At 42.7% G+C, this 22,713-nt stretch overlaps 1 protein-coding gene across 1 annotated transcript in view; it reads right to left on the reverse strand.

Annotated features, from left to right (window-relative positions):
* Positions 1 to 3,181: 3,181 nt before the first annotated feature.
* The window catches only part of mfsd14a2 (major facilitator superfamily domain containing 14A2), a 44,818-nt gene continuing 25,286 nt past the window's right edge, over positions 3,182 to 22,713 (reverse strand). Inside the window, exons 7-12 of the mRNA XM_084327822.1 lie at positions 22,215 to 22,328; positions 20,007 to 20,078; positions 12,282 to 12,394; positions 9,498 to 9,595; positions 6,884 to 7,041; positions 3,182 to 6,333 (exon numbers count right to left, since the gene is read on the reverse strand). Of these exons, the coding sequence (XP_084183948.1) occupies positions 6,121 to 6,333; positions 6,884 to 7,041; positions 9,498 to 9,595; positions 12,282 to 12,394; positions 20,007 to 20,078; positions 22,215 to 22,328 (768 nt within the window). The 3' untranslated portion in view covers positions 3,182 to 6,120. The remainder of the gene's footprint in view (positions 6,334 to 6,883; positions 7,042 to 9,497; positions 9,596 to 12,281; positions 12,395 to 20,006; positions 20,079 to 22,214; positions 22,329 to 22,713) is intronic.

Below are 22,713 nucleotides of genomic sequence, written 5' to 3' on the forward strand. Positions count from 1 at the left end.
TCAGTTACATATACATATATTTACTCTTATATCTTCGTATATCTATCAACATCCATCTGTACATACCTGCATATCTATCCTTTTTACATATCTGTAGATACTATATCTTTATATATCCCTTACCTACTCTTACTAGTTACGCTGCTGGCCAGTATGACTACAGTACTACCATATTGTCTTTTACCTGTATCATTGTACATATTAATGACAACTCTGTACATACATATTATGATTAGCTCTATACTCAATAGTAATTTATATATTTTATACCCAGATTAATCACCTGTACATTGTATTAGACGATTGCACTTTACCGTTACATTTGCACTATGTATTAATACAAGTTTGATTGCGTTTAGTTGAGAGTGCGATTGTTTTTAAATGCTCAGCACTGGGCCCTATTCCCCGTACCTGGTTCAACTAAGTCGATCAAGAGTCCCATTATACAGATTCAATTAACCCGATGTTTGAATCCGGGATTTTCCTGTTCCTCGAACGCTGATTCAGTCTCGTTCATTTGAACCAGACTTGAGACTCAGGATAATTGTGCGCGGCCGCTTCAGCTGAAAAGACAGCAGGCGTCGATCGCAGAAATCCTGATTTTCTAACGGCATTGATTGATTGATTTAAAACTTTATTAACAGATTGCAGAATGGGTACAATGCAGTACGGCTCAATAGCCTCGCCGACAAGTTAAATGCATAATCTATAGGCTAATGTTAAGTCCCTCATTACCCCAATCAATCAGATTATATTTCTTTAAACGTGCCTGCTGGCAGTAGGCTTATGGATTGAATAATCAAATGAGATCTTGCTAGCGAAAATAATTAGTTAAACTCTTTCAGAATAAGGATACGGCTCTCTTATCCATTGATGGATGTATGGTGGATGTTTTATTTATCTGGCACCGTGGTGTGATGGTTGGTCCTTATGCCTTTCACACGGACGACCCGCGTTCGAATCCCCCCTTTTTCTATTTTTTGTTTTTCTTTTTGCAATGTAAATGCTTCAATTTGGTGCACTTTGAGAGCTATATAAAGAATGACATCCTCAATGCATGTAGATTTATAATATTTTAACTTAAAACTAGGCTACTTTTGCGTATATTCATTAATATTATATTCCAAAAAAATAATATTGGAAACGCGGGGTTTCGAACTAGGGTCGTCCGCTTGACAGGAGTGAGCACTAGCCGTTGCACCACTGTGCCAGATGGGATATATCCATTGTGTATCCGTCAATGGACAAGAGACCCGTGTTTCGAATATTTTTCTTTTGAATGAAGTTTTATCTCTTTATTCTCAAATGCATTAATGTGACGTCAACGGCTCATTCAATTGCTCAAATCAGTCAAACAGCGCATCTCATCAGACATTTTAATCCCAGTTACAATATCACAATAACGTGTGAGTGATGATACAATTCAACAATCCTCAGATTCCTCGTAATTCATAATCCACAAAAACCACAATCCACGCATAGACACTTCAATTTTATGCTTGAATGAAACACAATCCGGGCGCTCCGTTAAGCAAATCTACAGCGGAGAATATATGAAACTAATCAGAGCCAAACGGCCGATAGGTTTCATTCATTAAAAATATCCCTGCGGGATTCACATTTGCAATGCAGCGTGTATCGCGACTCCGAGCGCCGTATATGACGTGCATTATTTTATTTAGGACAAAGTAAATCTATAGGCTGAATATGATTTATTATCAGCATTTAGTTCTATTATTATACATTTCAAAAGCCCCCTCTAGGAAAACGAAGCACAAAAACATAATTTAGAATGGTATAATGGGATCTAGACTGTGAGAAATATTTCAGGAAGCAAGCTGGCATTTCTTTGCGAGGGCGTGGCCATGGTTCATCCAGCTAACTGAACTTAACCCTGCTCCGGACCAGGTTCAAACTTTCTGATCCGTTACCATGGTGATTTAGAAAATCCGACTTCGGGGAACGGAAAGGTCCGGCTTAAGTCAAGCTATGCTGAAAATTATCCGGCTAACTCAGTTAGCCAGGTACGGGGAACGGGGCCCGATGACACCCAAGCAGATTCCTACATCAACCTTGTTGACACGGCAGTGAAGTATTGCACTGTTGAAGTGCAGCTTTATCCCGCTACTGTAACCAGTGTCGCCTACTGTGAAGGGGTCCGTCCTCCAGGCCTGAGTGATGATCTTGTGAGGGTCTTCAGCCAAACCCCACTGCTGGCTCCTAGTGGCCGTACAGAAGATAGCTCAGAACATTGGGATACAGGATGAGTTTAGAAGGCTGCTATGCATGTTATTCAGGGATACAAATAACAAAAGCTACTGCTGTTAATGTACCGTTGCTGCCGGTTTAGTAAATAATAAATGAAATAATTAATGTAAAATAACCTGTGCCTCCCTCAAATGTATTTTTATAAAGTACAGTGCTATGCATCTTACTGCACTGGTAATAAAGTACGAAATTGTCAGTAGGTCTTTATCGTTTTTGGATATACAGTGTGTATATATATATATATTTATTTGTACTTTCTATGTACATATACAGTATAATCTGTACATTTGTTATTTTTCCTTCCCAATACTCACGCGGTCCTCCAGTAGTGTTTGGTAGCAACAACCACTAAATCAACCAAGGGTCTCTATTTATAAACACAACTCTACATGAACCAGAGCTTCAGTTGGGACAACATTTTTGTTGGTTCCTTGTTGGAAACGCCCCTGATCACACAGAAATAGCTGGCCTTGGCACAGACATAAAAGCAACATAAATAAATAAATAGGAAAAAGAAAGAAAATGCATGTTAGGAACATGTGGTGCCCAGCTACACCCAAACAAAGATACAAATACAAACTACTCCACGTACAATAAACCTTTACCCCAAAACCCAGATACAAATACAAACCACTCCACGTACAATAAACCTTTACCCCAAAACCCATATATACAAACCACTCAATGTACAACAATAAACCTTTACCCCAAAACCCAGATACAAATACAAACCACTACACGTACAATAAACCTTTACCCCAAAACCCATATATACAATAAATCTTTAACCCAAAACCCATATATACAAACTACTCCATGTACAATAAATCTTTACCCCAAAACCCATATATACAAACTACTCAATGTACAATAAATCTTTACCCCAAAACCCATAAACACAAATACAAACGACTCAATGTACAATAAACCTTTAATAAATAGTTTGTCATTGGTTTCCCATATTTACATAATATCCACCATTTACTCATTTTGCCATCTTCGTTTCTTGGCTAGTTTTAGGCACACAGAGGGGGCTCAGACCACAGACCACATTGTACTAAAAACAGGAGTGGCTAGCAGGAAAGAGTCTCGAGAAATATATAATCGCACCATACAACCAAATAGACCTACAGGTGGCCGTCTCCTTGAGGGCAATACGTATATATACACATTTGCTGTAAGTACAGATGATTTTGTAAATTTTTTAATAAAAGGTCATCTGTTTTTCGGGAACTGTCTGTGTGCACGTTGGGGGCTGGTGCAGAATCTTACCAATCAATGTAGGATCTATATTAAATGGGTTTAATTAATGTGTTGGTCCAATACACGCTTTTAAAAAAAAGAAAAAGGAAAAAAACAACAGAAGAAATGAATATCAAACAGCCTTGTAATGTGGTAACTCCCTGCCTGATAAAAAAAAACAGTATGTCTCAGGCATGGTTCTAGGGGACAGCGTGGTGCGTTTGGTTGGTTTGTATATCAATGTACAACTCTCTCAGAACATTCAATGATTCTCGTCACGTCCTGTTGATAAAATTCAGTAAAAAGAAAAAAAGAGCTTATCAAATGTAATTAACCAGTGAAATGCCAGGATCGAAGGAAACGGATAGAAAACAAAAACTCATCCAACTCGCCACAATGTCGAGGGAGGAATCTAAAACAATCGGAGTTAAAAAGCTATACAAAACTTAAATCTTTAGCCAAAGTAATTAAGACAAGAGAAAACAAAGACAAAATCGAAAAGCAGTCACACACGAAAAAAAAACGAAAGTATGAAAAAGCAAAAAACGAAAACAAAATTTGGCACGAAAACAAAATATGAATGAAAAGTACATCGCAGCTCAGAAAGATGTCATGAGAGCGTGAAAACCCACTGCTAGCTAATCTGTGTAATTTCAGGTTGTGTGATTTGGTGATTTCAATGCACTTGAGGCTCATTTACAAAAGAAGAAACAAATCAAAATAGTAAAATTACAACAGCAAAAAAAAGTTTTACCGGTAGCTAATACAGTATCTGAAAATGTCCGCCATCATCGTTAGACATTGTATCTGAGATGCAAGTAAAGCACCCAAAAATATAACCACTTACATGGGAGTTCAAAGGTCCATTCAGTCGATCCAAAAACGCTGCAAACCATTCAGTCGATCCAAAACGCCACAGTTACAGTCACCCCTCCGTCATCTTTAACCTTTTCTGTTTTCCTACTGCAGCAGCACAAGTGATATTTTATTTCAACCCCCGAACCCTAATGATATTATATTCGCACTGATAAGAACTAGAGCTTGAGAGAAAAAAAAGGTCTGGAGGCTCCTGAAAAAAACTATAGCTTAAAAAAAAAATCTGAAGGCTCCTGAAATGAAATGATGGCTCTACCAGGCAGCCTCGATTCCAATCCAGGTTGTGCCAAATCTCAGAAGAGCGGGGGAACGACGGGGGAAGGGGGAGACGTCAGGGCTCCGATGGGAGCGATAGGAGGGGAAAGATTACAGAGCCCTCTCGGACCTCAAGTCGTCATACAGGTTGCGTGTAATATCAATATATATATTTATATATATATATATGAAGTCACTTCAAGGCAACATTTGTAATGTCATTTTTTTTGGAGCGAAAACTTGAAGCACTGATGGAGCCTTCGGTGCTGAACAGAGGAAGAAGAAGAAGATATACAAGCCAAACTTGAACTGCTCATCTAGAGTGTGGCGGGTGAACACTGAGAACGGATGTGGATAATTAAGTGGTCTCTCTCTCTCTCACTTCTCTGTTATGGAAAGTGTGATATTAAACAAAAGTGTGGTCTTTAGAATCTTTCAAGTAGACCATCCTCCATCATAAAAAAAAAATTAATTTATTTGTATTTTTTACTTATTTCTGTACTGGCTGACCTATTGTAATCGACCCCATCTCAAACCCCGCCCTCTTTTACTTGATCCTCCGATCACAGCCGTTGCGTCCTCATCGGTACATGCTTTCGGTTGTGAACGGAGGATAGAGAAAAAGAGGGCAGGGTTTGAGATAGGGTCAATTCAGGTTAGGCGGCGCTCCCCTCCCCCCCTCTCCGAGGCTGACCCGCAGAGCCCATCTCTCCTCGTTAGGGGTTTCACTACAGTGGCTGTACTCCCCTGTCGTATGCACACACACAAGTGCCCCCCCCCCCCCCCCCCCCCGGACATTTAGTGTGTGACCAAAAAAATTAAAAGCATCACAACGGAAGTTAGCTTGTGAAACGAACCCCCGACGCCGGATGGGCTTAAAGAGAAAGAAGAAAATCACACAGGGATTTAGTAACAATTAAGATCGCCTCTTAAGCCGCTTCCAACCAAATCACTTTGTGGGTGTGCTTGCGCTTTTTTTCCGTCGGTGTTCGCACACAGGGAGGGGGGGGGGGCAAGCTGCTGTACACTCCGCCCAGTCGCTGCCTTACAGAACCCAGAGGGTTAAGAGTTCAGCTCAGCAAAAGTCGCTCCCGAACACACACACACACACACATACACCTCCACAGCAGTCCAAAAGAAAACAAAAACCCTCCTCAGCACAACTCCTCAGGAAAGTCCTCACACTGTGCTGCTTTAAAATGGGCTGCTTAGGGGGGGGGGGGGGACCGCCCACGGTTGTGCTGTGGACACACACGCACACACACACAGGAACACCTCTCCCTGGCACTCCGATGACGTACGGTCGTGACGGAGGGCGTGAGCTTGTCATAGTGTGCGTTTTTAAACGGTCCATGCGCGGGGGGCTGGGCTGGAGCAGACCGCGTGGTGTCTGTCACCCTCCCCCTAGGCTGGTGTTATACGCTGCTGTCCTCCAGGGGGGGCTCATCGCCCTTGTGCTCGCTGCCCTGGGGGCTGGTGTTATACGCTGCTGTCCTCCAAGAGGGGCTCCTTGCCCTCGGGCCCGCTGCCCTGGGGGCTGTGCGAGTGGCTCTGCGCGCCGTTGCTGTGTTTCTTGTAGGCGCTGGGCCTCGCCCCGGGCCCCGTGTGCTCCGGGATGAACAGCGCCACCAGCAGGGACAGCAGCACGGAGCAGGCGCCGAACAGGAAGGGAGGACCCGGGATGATTGAACTCTGAGGGAGAGGAAGGAGGGTTAGAGTGACGGACAAGGCCACGTGTTTGTGTGCGAGTATGTGTGTGCATGCACATGTGCTTATATTTACATGCATGTTTTAAGTATTTGTAATTAACTTAGTTGAGGGAGTGATTCTTACTAAATGTGGGAAGCTAACCGTTAGCATCTGACACAGTGCTACTGACCAGTGACCACCAGATGAAACACGCTAGGGAGCTAACTGTTAGCATCTGACACAGTGCTACTGACCACCAGATGAAACACGCTGGGAAGCTAACTGTTAGCATCTGATACGGTGCTACTGACCACCAGATGAAACATGCTAGGAAGCTAACTGTTAGCATCTGACACAGTGCTACTGACCACCAGATGAAACACGCTGGGAAGCTAACTGTTAGCATCTGATACGGTGCTACTGACCACCAGATGAAACAAGACTACTGGCCAACAACACAAACACCATGACCCAAGAAAACAATGAATTGTTAGTACGTTAGTATCTATGGGGAGTGTGGCATATCATTTGATGTGTATTTCATGGGTCTCACCTCGTCAGTGGGGTTGGCCATGTTGGGTTTGGCACCTTTGTCAGAGCCGTCCGCGTCGGTCAGCTCCACGTGGAACACGTAGAAGACGAAGCCATAGAGCGCGGGGCCCAGACCATTACACAGACCCCGGATCCCTGTGATCATACCCTGGACCACCCCTGCAGACAAACAAACACGCCCAGTCAGGATAATCCCCTTAACAGACTATTTAAATACCCCATGAAATGCTGTGAAGAGTAGTCTTACAGTCTGTTACTATTATGTACCTTACTACTATACTTCTACTACTACCCATCATGCTAGCATGTCTATACTACTATGCACTCAAGAGTGCAACCAGTAAAGAGTGTGCCAGAGATCAGGGATTAAAGCAAAAGAAAATCTCCCGACTGAACTTTTTTCAGGCCAAGTCATATTCTTATTTTAACCTCCACTGTATTTTATTTTTTTTGTATAGTGTTAGCGTTTTAAGGGAGCCTACTTGTTTCGGTTTCGTCGATAATCCAATGTACAGTTACCCCCCCCTCCAACCCAACCACCTCCAATGTACAGTCCCCCCCCCCCCCCTCCACCCAACCTCCTCCAATGTACAGTTTCTTCGTCAAATGTATATACTCTTTTTTAGACTCTTATTGTATCACAAACAATACTGTATTTGTAAATCTGGTATGTCATAAATGTATAGATGTAGCAGTATTGTCTATCTGTATGTCATGTATGTCATATATGTTATGATGAATTGAAAATGGGGGACCCTGATGTAAACAAGACGAAAGTCTCTCTGGTCTGCATCCCCTTAACAATTGTGTGTATTGAGCTGTGTGTATTGAGCTGTACTGTACCCATTCTGCAATCTGTTAATAACAATCAATCAATCAATATTTAACAGATTGCAGAATGGGTACAATACAGTACAGCTCAATACACACAATTGTTAAGGGGATGCAGACCAGAGAAAGACGTTCATCTTGTTTACATCAGGGTCCCCCATTTTCAATTCATAGTGACATACATGACATACTACAGGTATGCAACAGAAAGAAGCATTTTGTATAAAAGTATTCTGTACGACAACTATTAAAGAAACTTGAAACTATATAGTAATGTTACATTTGTGACATACGATATGCAAATATACAGTACTGTTACCCATAGATCCTAACAGAGATTATACATATGATGGGGAGGAGACTGTACATTAGGAGGGGGTGGGTGGGTGGGAGAAAATATACAGTACTGTTACCCATAGATCCTAACAGAGATTATATACATATGGGGAGGAGACTGTACATTAGCAGGGCTGTACGCTAAGCCACTAGGGGCACACTTGCCCCTAAATCAGAAATGTATAGCCGTTTATAGAGATCTATGCCAATTAATGTTTTATGTATATCCGGGACTTTTTTTTTTATAAGAATTGAGAGGTATTTGTATACGGTATGTGACCTTTATTTTGAAAACCGCGTTGCGACGCAACCTTGTTTAAGTTTGCGCTTTTGACAGTAAAATGTTCAGTTCAACTTAGCTCGAAGGAAAGACTAATCAAAAAGGTTTAATTGACCCGTATGAGGCTCTTACGGTAGGACTTTGATTGTTTATAGAAGAGGAATGTAATACTATGCAAAACGAGCCACTTTCATACGGGGAACCGTGAATAGTGGGCGACTCACCTAATGCATGGCTGAACGTTAGAAGTGTCCGTGTCCCCGTCAATCATCACAGCCAGATCAGACTTAATTTAATCGGCTATGGTCTCTTATCATCTCTCCACATCGGACATGGTTGTCATAAGATGGACTGATATACGCTCCGTTCTTCTTGCAGAGCAAAATTAGCGTCTTAAATTGATTGAAAGTAAGTTCTTTGGCGATGCTGCTGCACAGAACTGGCCACATTCAGTTTCGATTCGATTGTTCGCAAGGAATTCTGGGATTTGGTGTTGGATGTGGACTCTACGCCGACATGGTATTTAATCGCACGATAGACTACAACTTCAAAGTATATAGTGTGGCCCAGATTCACTTCACACGCAAATCTTTTTTTCACACAGGCAGCTACGCAGTAAATTCATTCATTGCCGACAGATTTTTTCATAGCACCGCAACATTATGCTCGCCAATGACCTATGTGCCGCGGTAGAAAAAAAAAATTGCCCTTTTTCATGATATTTGACGCCTGCGATTGGCTCAGGTTAAAATCAGTCACGACTCCGAATCAAATGACTGAACTCCAAATAAAATGGACGGATATCCGTCTCAAGACGGAAAGCTTTAATGCCTGGCCAGAGATGTACCCCTCCTGCCGACTTGTTGTTCACAATTTTGGATAAAAGCGTCAGCTAAATGACTAAATGTATTGACCATATTCACACTGCGGCAATTTTGCTCTTACGTCATGCTCAGGGTGGGATTCCTTCCCGAGCATGACATAAGAACAAAATGGCCGCCTTGTGAATATGGTCAACGGTCCGACATGTTTCCAAATAAAACAGGGTGTTGGGACTCGATTTTAACCTTAATAAAGAAAGAAAACCCACCCTAAAATAGAATAAAAGAAGAATGCAATGCAGTTTTTGACAGGTGGCTGTAGGATCGGATGTGGTTGGGAGACTCACCCTGCTGGTCGGGCTCTGCGTTGCGGGACACGATGGCGCTGATGGCTGGGAAGGTGATGCTGGACATGGCTGCTACCGCTCCAGCCGCCCACATCATCCTGTACAAAGACAATGCTCCACGCTCAGATTCTAAGCCAGTCAAACGTGCTTCCCCCTGGGCCTATAGATAATGTGCTGGTCCAGAATCAGCCAGTCAAACGTGCTTCCCCCTGGGCCTATAGATAATGTGCTGGTCCAGAATCAGCCAGTCAAACGTGCTTTTCCCTGGGCCTATAGATAATGTGCTGATCCAGAATCAGCCAGTCAAACATGCTTTTCCCTGGGCCTATAGATAATGTGCTGATCCAGAATCAGCCAGTCAAACGTGCTTTTCCCTGGGCCTATAGATAATGTGCTGGTCCAGAATCAGCCAGTCAAACGTGCTTCCCCCTGGGCCTATAGATAATGTGCTGGTCCAGAATCAGCCAGTCAAACGTGCTTCCCCCTGGGCCTATAGATAATGTGCTGGTCCAGAATCAGCCAGTCAAACGTGCTTTCCCCTGGGCCTATAGATAATGTGCTGGTCCAGAATCAGCCAGTCAAACGTGCTTTCCCCTGGGCCTATAGATAATGTGCTGGTCCAGAATCAGCCAGTCAAACGTGCTTTCCCCTGGGCCTATAGATAATGTGCTGGTCCAGAATCAGCCAGTCAAGTGTGTTTTCCCCTGGGCTTAGAGATAACGACGCCTGATGCCTGATAAAAGACATCATGGCCTGATTTAATGAGAAAGGAAACCTACACTGTGGCTCGAGTGGGGGCGGGCAGGGAAATCACAGTCATAATGTTATGATACTTTCCCCCCCACATACGTACATCTGACACCCATTTTCCATTTCAAGGCAATTCATGAAAGACCACATGGTCTTTTATCAAACTGTTTGAAATGGTGGAAGGAAAAATAATCAATTGAAAGGGTGCTTGAAAAAGTCTAAAATGCTTTGAATTTCATCTGGCATTAGATGGATTGCTTTTTACTTTAACCCTTTCACTAACGATCTAAATTGCAACACTACATAATGTTAACCCTTTCACTGCCACACGACAAAGGGTTAACAGTTTCACTACCACACTACAGGAGGTTAACCCTTTCACTACTACACTACACTATGCCAGGGTAAATTACTTGCTTCTGGCAAGGCTTGGAACTGTGGCGCTGTACAATGATTCTATAGGGCTGTACAATGATTCTAGGGATGCACCGAATGGGAAATTCTTGGCCGAAACCGATACCGAAAATAGGAAACAGTTGGCCGAAAACCGAATGCCGAAAGGCCGAAAATGATTCATAGAATAGATTTTTTTTTACCAATGTTGTTCACCTACCTGATTATGGAAAAATATATGATTATGGCTAAACTTAAATAATAAATAATCACTATTATGGGGCCATAAAACATTTATTCAGCACTTCTGAATGCATACAGTACATTAATTCCAAGTCAAGTGCATTTTCTTTTCTCTGTAGAATAACTACAACAAAGTGCATTCAGAACAAAGCCAATGTGCTTTAAAACTGCATAAAGATATGCACACATGAGGGAGAATAGCTTATAGCAGACTTAATGATGTTACTGTAGTGGCTACAGTAAGCATTTTATATAAAGGTACTCTGTATTTTTGTATGACAACTAATAAAGAAACTTGAACTACTGTAATGATTCCAGGCGTTCTAGCCTACATGGAAGGACTGTTGTATTTACTACATCTCCCGTGACTATTAGCGGGGGATGACGTAGCTTCCGGGAGGACCGGAAGCCTGTTAGCTAGCTTAACGCTAACGTTAATCAAAACGGTTTTTAACCGCGACGGGCATATAGTAATGGTGAGGATATAAAGCATGTTAAAGACGCATTTATTGGACGCGTTGCGCGCAGAGTTTACATAGAAACAGCGCGACTCCCGAGTCCCAAGAGGAGTTATCACAGGCTGCAGAACGCAGGACTGAAGAGCTCACGTTGCGCATGTAATGACTGAAGCCGCGTTTTGATGACATCATCACAACAACACACGTTAGGTTACAGGTTGTTTATGTTCTTTGACATTCGGTGATATATTTTCGGTGAAAAAACTCTTTCGGCCGAAAACCGAAAGGCCATTTTTGGCCAACATTTTTTGGTGGCCGAATATTCGGTGCATCCCTAAATGATTCTATAGGGCTGTACAATGATTCTATAGAGCTGTACAATGATTCTATAGAGCTGTACAATGATTCTATAGGGCTGTACAATGATTCTATAGAGCTGTACAATGATTCTATAGAGCTGTACAATGATTCTGTATGGATGTACAATGGTCATGTAGGTTTGTACAATTATTTCCAATTCTCAAGAGTCTGCAATTATTATAATTATCTTCTAATGATCAGAAGGAAAGGCTTAACAAGATCTGATCTCCAAATCAATTTGGGAAAATCCTTCATGACTAGAATCTCAAACCCCCACCAATATGTGCTATATACAAAGCTATGGTGTGACACAGCTGTCTGGTTGTATCACATATCATATCTCACTTAAACAAGTCAAATAAATAAGTAACTTAAGTTATAGTTAAAATAATTTTTTTTTTAACTTTTTTCCCTTCACATGATCATAATTCCATGCAACCCTAAACTATATTGGTGCTTTCGTGTGTACGTGTACATGTGTGTGTGTGTGTGTGTGTGTGTGTGTGAGTGTACTGTGTGTGTGTGAGTGAGTGTACTGTGTGTGTGTAGTGTGTGTACTGTGTGTGTGTGTGGTACTGACCAGGGCTGGGAACCGAAGCCGTACCAGGCCAGCTGCAGGATCTGGAAGCCCAGACCCAGCAGGATAGTGTTCTTATTCCCTATGGAGCGCATCAGGATCCCCAGCACCACCGTCTGGTGGAAACAACACACAGGACTCAACACTCCAGTCTCTCTGTTCAGCACCACTCTGAGACATTACTCCTTAACACTATAGCGTCCGTCCACGTATATATACGGGTTTTGAAAAAGCGCGATGTGGACCAGAGCCACGAGTATATACGTGACGAGTTGTTATTGTTTTATTCCATATTTATAGCGCTTCTTAGGTACCCGATCCACTACCAGCCTCTTTTCAGATATTTGATTTTCGAAACATGCAGTACCGGCCAAACCCGCTTAGGGGCGCCATCGCTCCACTGCAGTATCATTGTGTTATTTTCAGCGTGGAATAATGGGATTTATGATTAGCCAATGTGCATATCGATCTACCAGAATCCGATGAGTGGTGAGGAAATGCTGCCGGCGATCACATGGCCTGACAGTAGGATAATATTACCCCAAATTACAGCTGGATTGGACATTGTTTTATAACGTAACGTGATTGGTGAAAATGCTATATTGATTGAACGCACACTGTATTGCAGTTCAATAATAGTAATCGGCGGTCCCCGCCGCCCCCATTTCATCCATAGATGCTCTGTAATAGTCCGGATGCTACGCAGTTTGTTTTATTTCATTCGTATATATACAGCAGAAATGGCGTTTGATATAACGGCTCCAACGTTTATCCTATTATCTAGCTCCTGGGAAAAAAGCCTAGACAAAAAGTGTGTTATACCTTATATTCACGACGCTATAAAATGACAACCAACCGATGGATTTTTATTTTCTTTAAGCCATTATGAAGGCCCCCATCAGTCTAAACTAAAGGGGTGCAGTTACACAGGGAGAGACGATAGGGGGCGGTATCTTCCCAATTGAGCTCAGAGAGAGTCTGCAACACTAACACTAACGACAAACAAACGCTATATATCGTTGGCGGCACTCAACGGTCGGCATGAACTAACGACAAAACGCGTCGCTGGCACTCAAAGTGTCGACCGGGGACCTTTTATGAGTTTGTCAGCTCCTTTCTGTCATTCATTTCTATGCTACAGACGCGCTCCTTTTCCCAGCACCGCGCCTCGCGTTTTAGCGCTCTCGGTGGCCAGCGTTTTTGGGCGGAGCGCTCCCAGTGCCTAAAGTTGAAACTAGTTAAACTTTTGGAGAGGAGCGCCGCTCATCAAGGTAACTTTTTTCGACCGGCCAATCAACATCGAGCAAGTGGCGGAGCCGCGGCAGTCGCGAGACTCAGGAAAACGCTCTGAGCTTTTTTTTTTTTTTGCTTTTCAAAGCGGTCCGTCTTGAAAAAAACATCCCCTGTGGACACAAAGCCTTAGAGTACTTGATTAGAAATACAAAACAATAGAATCAAATTACGGTCATTATCGAAACAACAGGTAAAATCAATGGAGGGGGGGGGTCTCGATAGAAGAAATACACGCGGCAATCAACAGCCTTAAATTGGGTAAAGCACCAGGAGACGACGGGTTTACTCCCGATTTCTACAAACAATTCAGTGATATAATCGCTCCGAGACTATTAAAAGTATATGAGGATTCATTGTTAAAGGGGGGCTTGCCCACTAGCTTGAGATCTGCCACTATTACATTACTACAGAAAAAGGGCAAAGACCCTCAATGCTGTGGAAGCTATAGACCTATATCCCTGAGCAATTTGGAAGAAAAAGTATTGGCAAAGATACTTGCGAATAGAATAGAAGATGTATTACCAACTCTGGTGCATTCAGATCAAGTGGGCTTTGTGAAGGGGAGAAACTCAGCTGATAATATCCGCAGACTCCTACACATAATGTGGAAGGTCAGGAATGATGTAGAACCTACAGTGGCCTTCTCATTGGATGCCGAAAAGGCCTTTGATAAGGTGGAATTTGCATTCTTATTTCACACACTAGAGCGCTTCGGGTTCGGACCATCGTTTACCGGGTGGGTAAAACTGTTATACACAAATCCGATGGCATCAGTATTGACCAACGGGATCGTATCCTCGCCCTTTAACCTAGGGCGGGGGACGAGACAAGGTTCTCCGCTTTCTCCCCAAATGTTTGCGCTCTTCCTCGAACCACTTGCTATCGCACTAAGGACTAATCAGGACATCAAAGGGATAATAGCGGGACAGGTAGAACATAAATTATTTTTGTATGCGGACGATATCTTATTGGTATCCAGCAATCCCCGAACAGCAGCTGGGGTCATTGGAACTATTATCGAGTCCTTCTCCGAAATATCTGGGTACACAATCAACTGGAGCAAGTCAGAAGCAATGCCTCTCTCTAAATGTTGTCCCCCTGATATCAGAAGGGGGTGGCAATACAGATGGATGCCGTCAGGGTTGATATACATAGGAATAAAGCTGATCCCAGGTCTGAAAGAGTTGATGCAAACCAATATTGCCCCTATAATCGAACACATTAGTGCTCTGACCCAGAATTGGGCCAAAATGAATATGTCCCTCCTGGGAAAGATAAACCTAGTAAAAATGATATTAGCTCCAAAATTAAATTATATCCTATATATGTTGCCGCTGACTCTCCCGACCCAATTACTCAAACAGTATGACAAAGTCATTAATGTTTATCTGTGGGGGGGCAAAAGGCCGCTATTTGGACGGGCCAAAATGTATGCAGCAAAGGAAAATGGCGGCTTATCCCTGCCTAAACTAGACTGGTATCACTATGCATTCTCGCTCTCCCAGCTCTCCAAACTGAATCACTCGTCTGAGGAGGCACCTGCTTGGGTCAAGATGGAGGAGGAAATGATATATCCCTCATCTCTGGAATCCTTCCTGACACAATCAGACAGACCTATACCTTTTAAAAACCCTTTAATGGCATTTATCAGGGAAACTTGGAATCAATCGCACAAAATGACTGGTGATAGCCCATATTTAACTACGAGAGCCTCTATATGGTATAATAAGAAACTAAAGATTGGTAAGAAATCAGTCATATGGGACGATTGGATTAAAAGGGGGATACATGTACTAGGGGATATAGCCGGGGAGGATGGGGTCTTGCCTTTTGAGGATATTAAAGAGGATTTTGATATAGATAATAAAAACTTTTATAAATTCCTACAGATTAGACATTGTATATCGTCATCAATAGGGGGACCGAAGTGTGGCCCGATTACTGCAATTCAAGAAATATTCTATAAAGGATGGCGTAGGAAAGGCGGTGCGTCAAGATTTTATGATGTTATAAGAGAATACAATGCACCCAAATTGGCGGGTCTGAGATTGAGCTGGGAGAACGATGTACGTGAGGATATTACTGAGGAAATGTGGGAGAAACTGGTGTCCAAATGGAGTAAATTCTCTAGGGAGGCGCAATCACAACTTATTTTTTACAAAGTGTTGAACAGAAGCTATTGGACGCCTAGTAAACTGGCCAGACTGAAATTAAGGGACAGTGACATCTGCTGGAGATGTGAGAAGGAGACAGGCACTTTACTGCACATGTTGTACGAATGTGAGAAGGTCCGGAAAATGTGGGATCAAATTGTGATATTCCTAAGTAAGGTCTTGAATGTGAAGATAAATAACGCCCCAATGGCATGTGTTTTGGGTATAGTACCGAAAGGGATTAAATTGCCTAAATACCGGGGAATGTGGTATAGAATGGCCATGATATCAGGATGTAGAATTGCATTACGACATTGGAAATCACCTGTTGATATTACTTTTAAAGAATGGATGGAACTAATGTTCCGGACAGCATCATATGAAAGGGTGACGTATAGAGTCGCAGGGAGAGAGGATATTTTCGCTGAGGTATGGGACAGTTTTCTACACCTGACTGAACGGCCTGGGGACAAATGATTAAGATGGGATTACAATATTATCAAGGATGAATATGAAAAAGGGGATTTGATCTGATGGTACTTGTGCTTTATAATGTATTGTGTATATATGTACATATATTTTATGTCCGGATGGTGTGTCTATGGAACGGTCACTGTCTCTATCACACTCACATGTGCGCAGGTATAGCCGCATACAAGTATCTAGGATACACATATTCATATGTGTACATAATAGGTTTACACACACTCATATACACAAGGATAAGGTATACACGTCAGGGGCACACATACATGCACATACTCATTTATAGGAAATAGGCATACACATACCTACATATACACATAGTTGAAATATAAGCTTTCACTGACACATAAGGGGGATACACATGTATATAGGAGACACACACATACGTAGCTGAGACGCACATATACCGTAATTCCTCTAATAGTAACCGGGTCTCAAATACAAGCCGGGTCTCTATTAATGGCCGGGTGCGCTCTTGAGCTAAGCAATTATAAGCCGGCCTCCTAATACAAGCCGGGTTACTAATATACTGAGCTGCATACTGAGCTAGTTACTTGATTTCACTTTGAAAACGTTGAAATGACCAGTGACCACCTGTAATTGCACTGTTTACTATTTCATACAGTACTTGGTTTCAATAAATGAACCCAGTACATTTTACTGGGTTCAAACTGACACAAAATGTTGATTTATTCATTATGATCAGTTTGAAAATTTGAAATATAGGCCTCCCTCTTATACAGGCCTCCTCCTAATACAAGCCTGGTACCCGTTACAGTTGAAACAAATACAAGCCGGGGTTACTATTAGAGGAATTACGGTATATACACATCTGAGATATACACTCACATAGGGGGCAGAGGCACACATGGATACGAAACACACACAAGAGATAGGAGTACAGTCACATACCAGGAAGATGCGCACACACACACATATGAGGCATGTACACATGCTTACGTGATACACGTACCCACATACATGTGTCGGAGACATGCGTGCATGCATGTTATCATGCACAACTGCATATGTCTGGGGCGCTTTCTCTCACATGCAATATGGAGAAGGGTGGCATCCCGATAGAGGATGCAGCACATACCTGCTCGAAGGTAGTTCGGTCTACATGCAAGGTATATATATCAGGAATGTATACGCATAATGTATAGTATAGTATGTTTCTTTTTTCGTAAGTATTTTTTTATTTTCCATGTCAGTTATTAATGTATTTGTATGAGTCCTTTACATGTTTTGTATGTTCTTACAAAAAAGAAAAAGGCAAATCCTGGAAATTGAATATGATGATGTGGAAAGAGATGTTTGGAATGTTGGAGAGATTTGTGCAAAAAATAAAAATATATAAAAAAAAGAAATACAAAACAATGATTTTTTTTTTTTTACTTTACAGATGTGTTCCATAGACTCACAGGAATTGTGTAAAGTTGCCCAAATAGTGAAAGGAATAGCAAGACATGTCCCCTTTAACGACCAAATTCAGTCAGGACCTGGGTTTAGCGTCTCATCCGAAGGACGGCACTCGCAACTGTACGGTGTCCTTATCACCGTAACAGGGGCATTGTTACTGACAAGTCCAGAGTAGTGCACTGCAACCTTGCCCAGGCCCGACGGGGCCCGGTCCGGCCCGGCGGGTTCGGGCTGGGTAGGGCTTTTTTTTTTTAATAAATAATTCGGGCTCGGTCGGGCCCGGGCACCGCCGTTTTTTTTTTTTTTTTTTTGTTTTTTTTTTCTTTTTTTCCATATAACTAGGGTTATAGGATAACCTTCGTTTTCCTTAAGATTCGTTTTCTCTTTTGCGCAAGAGAAACATTTGGATGTAATTACCGCAGCGCGCAGGGAGAACTCAGGGGACAAGTTCAACTCGATTGGTTGTGTTGGAATATAGCCAGTTGGCGAACGTTTTAATTTGTTCTTGGGATGTATGTCCGCGTTGCTGACGTCGTGGTGAGTGATGTTTATTATTTGCTGGGTCGCTACCTGTTTTGTTGTGCGTTTGTATAGTGACTGAGTAGGCTATTGTGTGTCGTGTGTGTGTCAAAGAAGATTCTATAGCCTTCAATACGTTTTACGAGGCTGATGTGTGAGTCAGTCTATAAGCGAGCACTGGGAGAGACAGCATTCTAATAAGAGCGAAACAGGCTATGTAAATGCTTCTTAGTTTTCAGCGTGATATGCGTTATTTAGGCAGACCTATTGGACATTTTCGTTTTTGTTTATTTATTAAGTTAATATATAAAGTGTTTAGAATATTTAAAAAAATACAATTATTTTTTTTATATTTTAACACTTTGGCTGCCGGAAAACGCCTAAACACGTCATTCCCGGCCATGCTCAAGTTGCCGAAGACGCTTTACAGCGTCTTTAATATCAATATTTCAAAAATCTGGGATCGGATTCATATTTCCCCTCCGCTGGCCTGAGATCCACCAGGAGGACCCACTGAGCTCTCTGGCGGTTCAGGAGCACCATCTGGTGGCCGATCGGCGCAATCGCTTAACAGGAAGTGCTATGGAGATTGTGCTGGTCGGCCGTATTACTTCCGGGCACTAGCTATAGGTTCCGGGACTCGATCTCGACACACTACATAGCGATCGATTGCCAATAACTCGATAAACAACATGCTTTGGACGTATATACCATTATACAAGCTGGAGATGGACCGGGTAAATCGACATCCCATAATGGTAAAATTTCTACTCTACGATGATCGCCCAACGGTGCGCGGAGACTGGGGTGAGTTTTAGCGTGTAAAGTTACCGTCTTCGATACTAACTGCTATTATCAACATTTGACCCACATTAGATGATTGGTATAACGCTGCCCACGGAATTATAAACGCCCCCTAGCCCATCCGGTCAACATCAGATGACGTGTAGTAACTTCTAGAAGTACGTCTAGTTGGAATTTTTTATATCGCGCTGATTGCCATAAAACTGTATTGCATCATCAATATAATGTATTTGGGGCTATAGATCACGTTCTGGAGAAAGCTGCAGAAAGAGATGAAAACATACTTATACATTAGACCATACTTTACTATGAATATGTGAATGAAAAAGTTTAACGTTGCTACACAATGAACAATACATATAGGACTTTGAATGGGCCCTAATAATGGCAATGTAGCAATATAATTTAAAAAGTTATAGCCCTGCAAAGAAGGGGACTTTCTCTATAGACAAATAGAGCCGGCAACCTACGGTTGATAATGAATTTAACCCATGGCAGCCAAAGTGTTAATAATAATAATTTTTTTCTGGTTTTCACGCGGGCTAGGGCTTAAAATATTATTTACAGTCAGGCTTATTTTCGGGCAGGGCCTGAAGTTCACGGGCTCGGGCAGGGCTCAGGCTTTATTTCAAGGCCCTTGCAGACCACTAGTCCAGAGGACAGAGTGCCCCCTGCTGGATAACAACACCACTTTCCGACAGCAGCCTTGAGCGGGGCTCGAACCGGTGTTCTTCCGATCATGAGTCCGGAGGTCACACTGCTGTTTGAGGTGCTTCCAGCAAGGATTCAAATGGATGTTGTGATTTAAATATGATTCTCTTTTTTTATGATAGAAGTATCATAGATCAGATTACACAGCATGGACTGAAGGCAGAGGAAACGCTGCCTAATATATCATATTACAGAATAGTTAAATCTGGAAAAAAACGTAGTTTAAACACTTTTACAAAAGCATTGAATACTTTTATCAAATCACACATTATTCATTCAATATAAATAGTGTACAAGGCATATAAGACTGTGTGAGTGGGGGACAGGACCGTTCCCATACCTGAGCTAGTATGGAGAGGATCCCCACCACGGCGATGAAGGCAGCCACAGTCTCTGACGAGAAGCGAATGACCTGAGGGGGCGACAGCATTCACACAATGCAGTTTAGTCACTTACAACAACAATACAAATCTACACACATTCTTCACACTCTTGAACACAGGGTGTGTAACGGAGAACAGAGGGCTTGTGTTTGTCGCGGGAGCATACACTAGTTTACAAGCGCATCCTTAAATAAACCAAAAAGGAGACCGTTCCGTCTTCCTCTTTGTGTTCTCTGGTGTATTCAGGTCAAACACGCTCCGTTTATCTTCCTCAGTACAGACGGCAGCAGCAGGAGCCAAGGTGCATATAACTCACAGCCTCCAGGAACGAGGAGAGGGAGATATATACGATGATGCACTTCTAGGACAAGGGTGGGGACGCTGGGACAAGGGTGGAGACAGTGGGACAAAGGGTGGAGACAGTGGGACAAAGGGTGGAGACAGTGGGACAAAGGGTGGAGACGCTGGGACAAAGGGGTGGTGACACTGGGATGAGAAACACTACCTCACAAGGGCTCCAGGAGGGAGTATTTCTAAGAAGAGGAGCCAGTGTGACAGAGGGTGTGCGTCATGAGACGAGTCAGACCAGTCCTGAGACTGAGGCACGCAGCAACAGACACTGTTTACACAAATACAACAGTTCCTAATCCTAGACGGTTTGAACAAGGAGGAGACCTCCAACCGCTCCCAACAAGGCAGCTGGAAGTCTGCAGCTCAACTCCAGAGTATAGAAAACTAGTCTCTCTCGTCTAGTGACTTTTAAAATGCAGACCTTCCGGCACTTATTCTTTGCGTGGTATTTACATTTTACATTGACATTTAGTCATTTAGCTGACGCTTTTATCCAAAGCGACTTACAAGTTCGGTATGACAAGTCATCAGGAAGGGCACAACTCTATCAGCTGAGTAACAATGTTCATCAAAGTGTTGCATGCTACAGTGTAGGTTCGTTTATTAGGACAAGTGCATGACAGTAAGGTTAGTTAGGGTTAGATTTTTTTTTTTATTTCAGATAATGGTTGAAGAAGTGTCTTTAGTCGACGGCGGAAGATTGGGCGGGTTTCGGCTGTCCTAACTGGGGTGGGTAGTTCATTCCACCATTGTGGGGCAAGGACTGAGAATAGGCAACTTCTCTTTGATGACCCTCCCGGAGGGTCACACTAGAGATGAGCCTGAATCCCAGTATGAATTAGGGAAAAGCGGGGATAATGAGATGGACACATTTTTATATTACACGGATATCCGGGGGGGAAATGTTTATGTTTATTTTTGCGCCTCACCTAGGCACCACCGTCGTGATCGCAGTCAAAAACTACCCGTAGGACTGCACAGTCTCTTCGTTTGGTAATTTTTTTTTTTTTTTTTTTTGAATACCGATAATTTCCGACATTACATTTTAATGCCAATATCGGTAGGCCGATAATATCGGACATCCCTATCTTGACACCTTTCCAGGCATCTCTGGCTTTGCCCTCCTGGACGTCTCTGCACACCAAAATAAGCTGCTCTGCAAACCTACTGATCCAGTCTTGTAACACTGTAGGGTGGAAGCGGCATACAGACCTACACTGCTAGATTTTCCAGTAGCGATGTCTGCCATTCATTAGCGGCCAGGCTGTCCAAACGTGGACCCGTCACATAGGAGTATGATCTTCTGACCAGAGCTTGGCTTCAGTTTGTCTTTGACGTCTCCTGACCAGAGCTTGGGACCCGACAGCTTCTTTCCAGGGACAGGCTGCTATTAGCCTCAATATTGATACATACACGTCAGTAGGAAAGTATATACTAGCTAGGTCAATGTGATCCGCTCAAGCCTTTATTAGACCATTCATAAAATGATACAGAATCTCAATAGTCTTTAGTATGCACCTTGCTATGTGTGTGTGTGTGTGTATGTCCGGAAAGCCCATATAATCAGTCAGCAGGGCAGAGAGAGAGAGCCATAGGCGGGCCGTGTGCCGCACTAACTCATGCAAACCACCAGAGGGAGTGATGAATTACGTCATGGGAAAAACTTCAGGCAAACAAACTCAAAGCTAGACGGAGTGTTGCGGTGTCCGGACATGGGCGGGACGGGAACGGGGCGTGCACTAAACTGATTTGCATATCTAGTGGGACTCTACAGGAGGTGCGGGCTGCTGAGGCACCAGAACAGTGTGTGTTACCTGTCGGAGATAGAGGAAGAAGCTGGAGTACTGGCCGGCCTCTGGGAGGTAGGAGAGGAACACCGTGATACAGATGAGCAGCACCGTGGAGTCCTGGCCCACCTTCCGCAGTGACTGGAGGAGAGGGACCACGCGTTCCATCAATATAATAATAATAATAATAATAATAATAATAATAATAATAATAATAATAATAATAATAATAATAATAATAATAATAATAATAGATTGTATTTGTCAAGCAGATCCTAAAGTGCTACAGGTTTAAGAACATAGTATAAACTATAAAAAACCATAAGAAATAGTTATTAGCTAGCAATCAAAGGCCTTTTGGAACAGAAATGTTTTCAGTCCTGCTTTAAAGGACTCTTAAATATCTCACCACTCGGAAATTACGACAATATGTATACATGTAAAGACTTGCTTGGTAAACGTAAAACAAGGGCTTATAAAAAGGACAAATTCGACCAATACTCGCAGCGTAACACAGAAACCCGAG

Source organism: Notolepis coatsorum (assembly GCF_963971535.1).
Source record: "Notolepis coatsorum genome assembly, chromosome: 13".
Classification (NCBI taxonomy): domain Eukaryota; kingdom Metazoa; phylum Chordata; class Actinopteri; order Aulopiformes; family Paralepididae; genus Notolepis; species Notolepis coatsorum.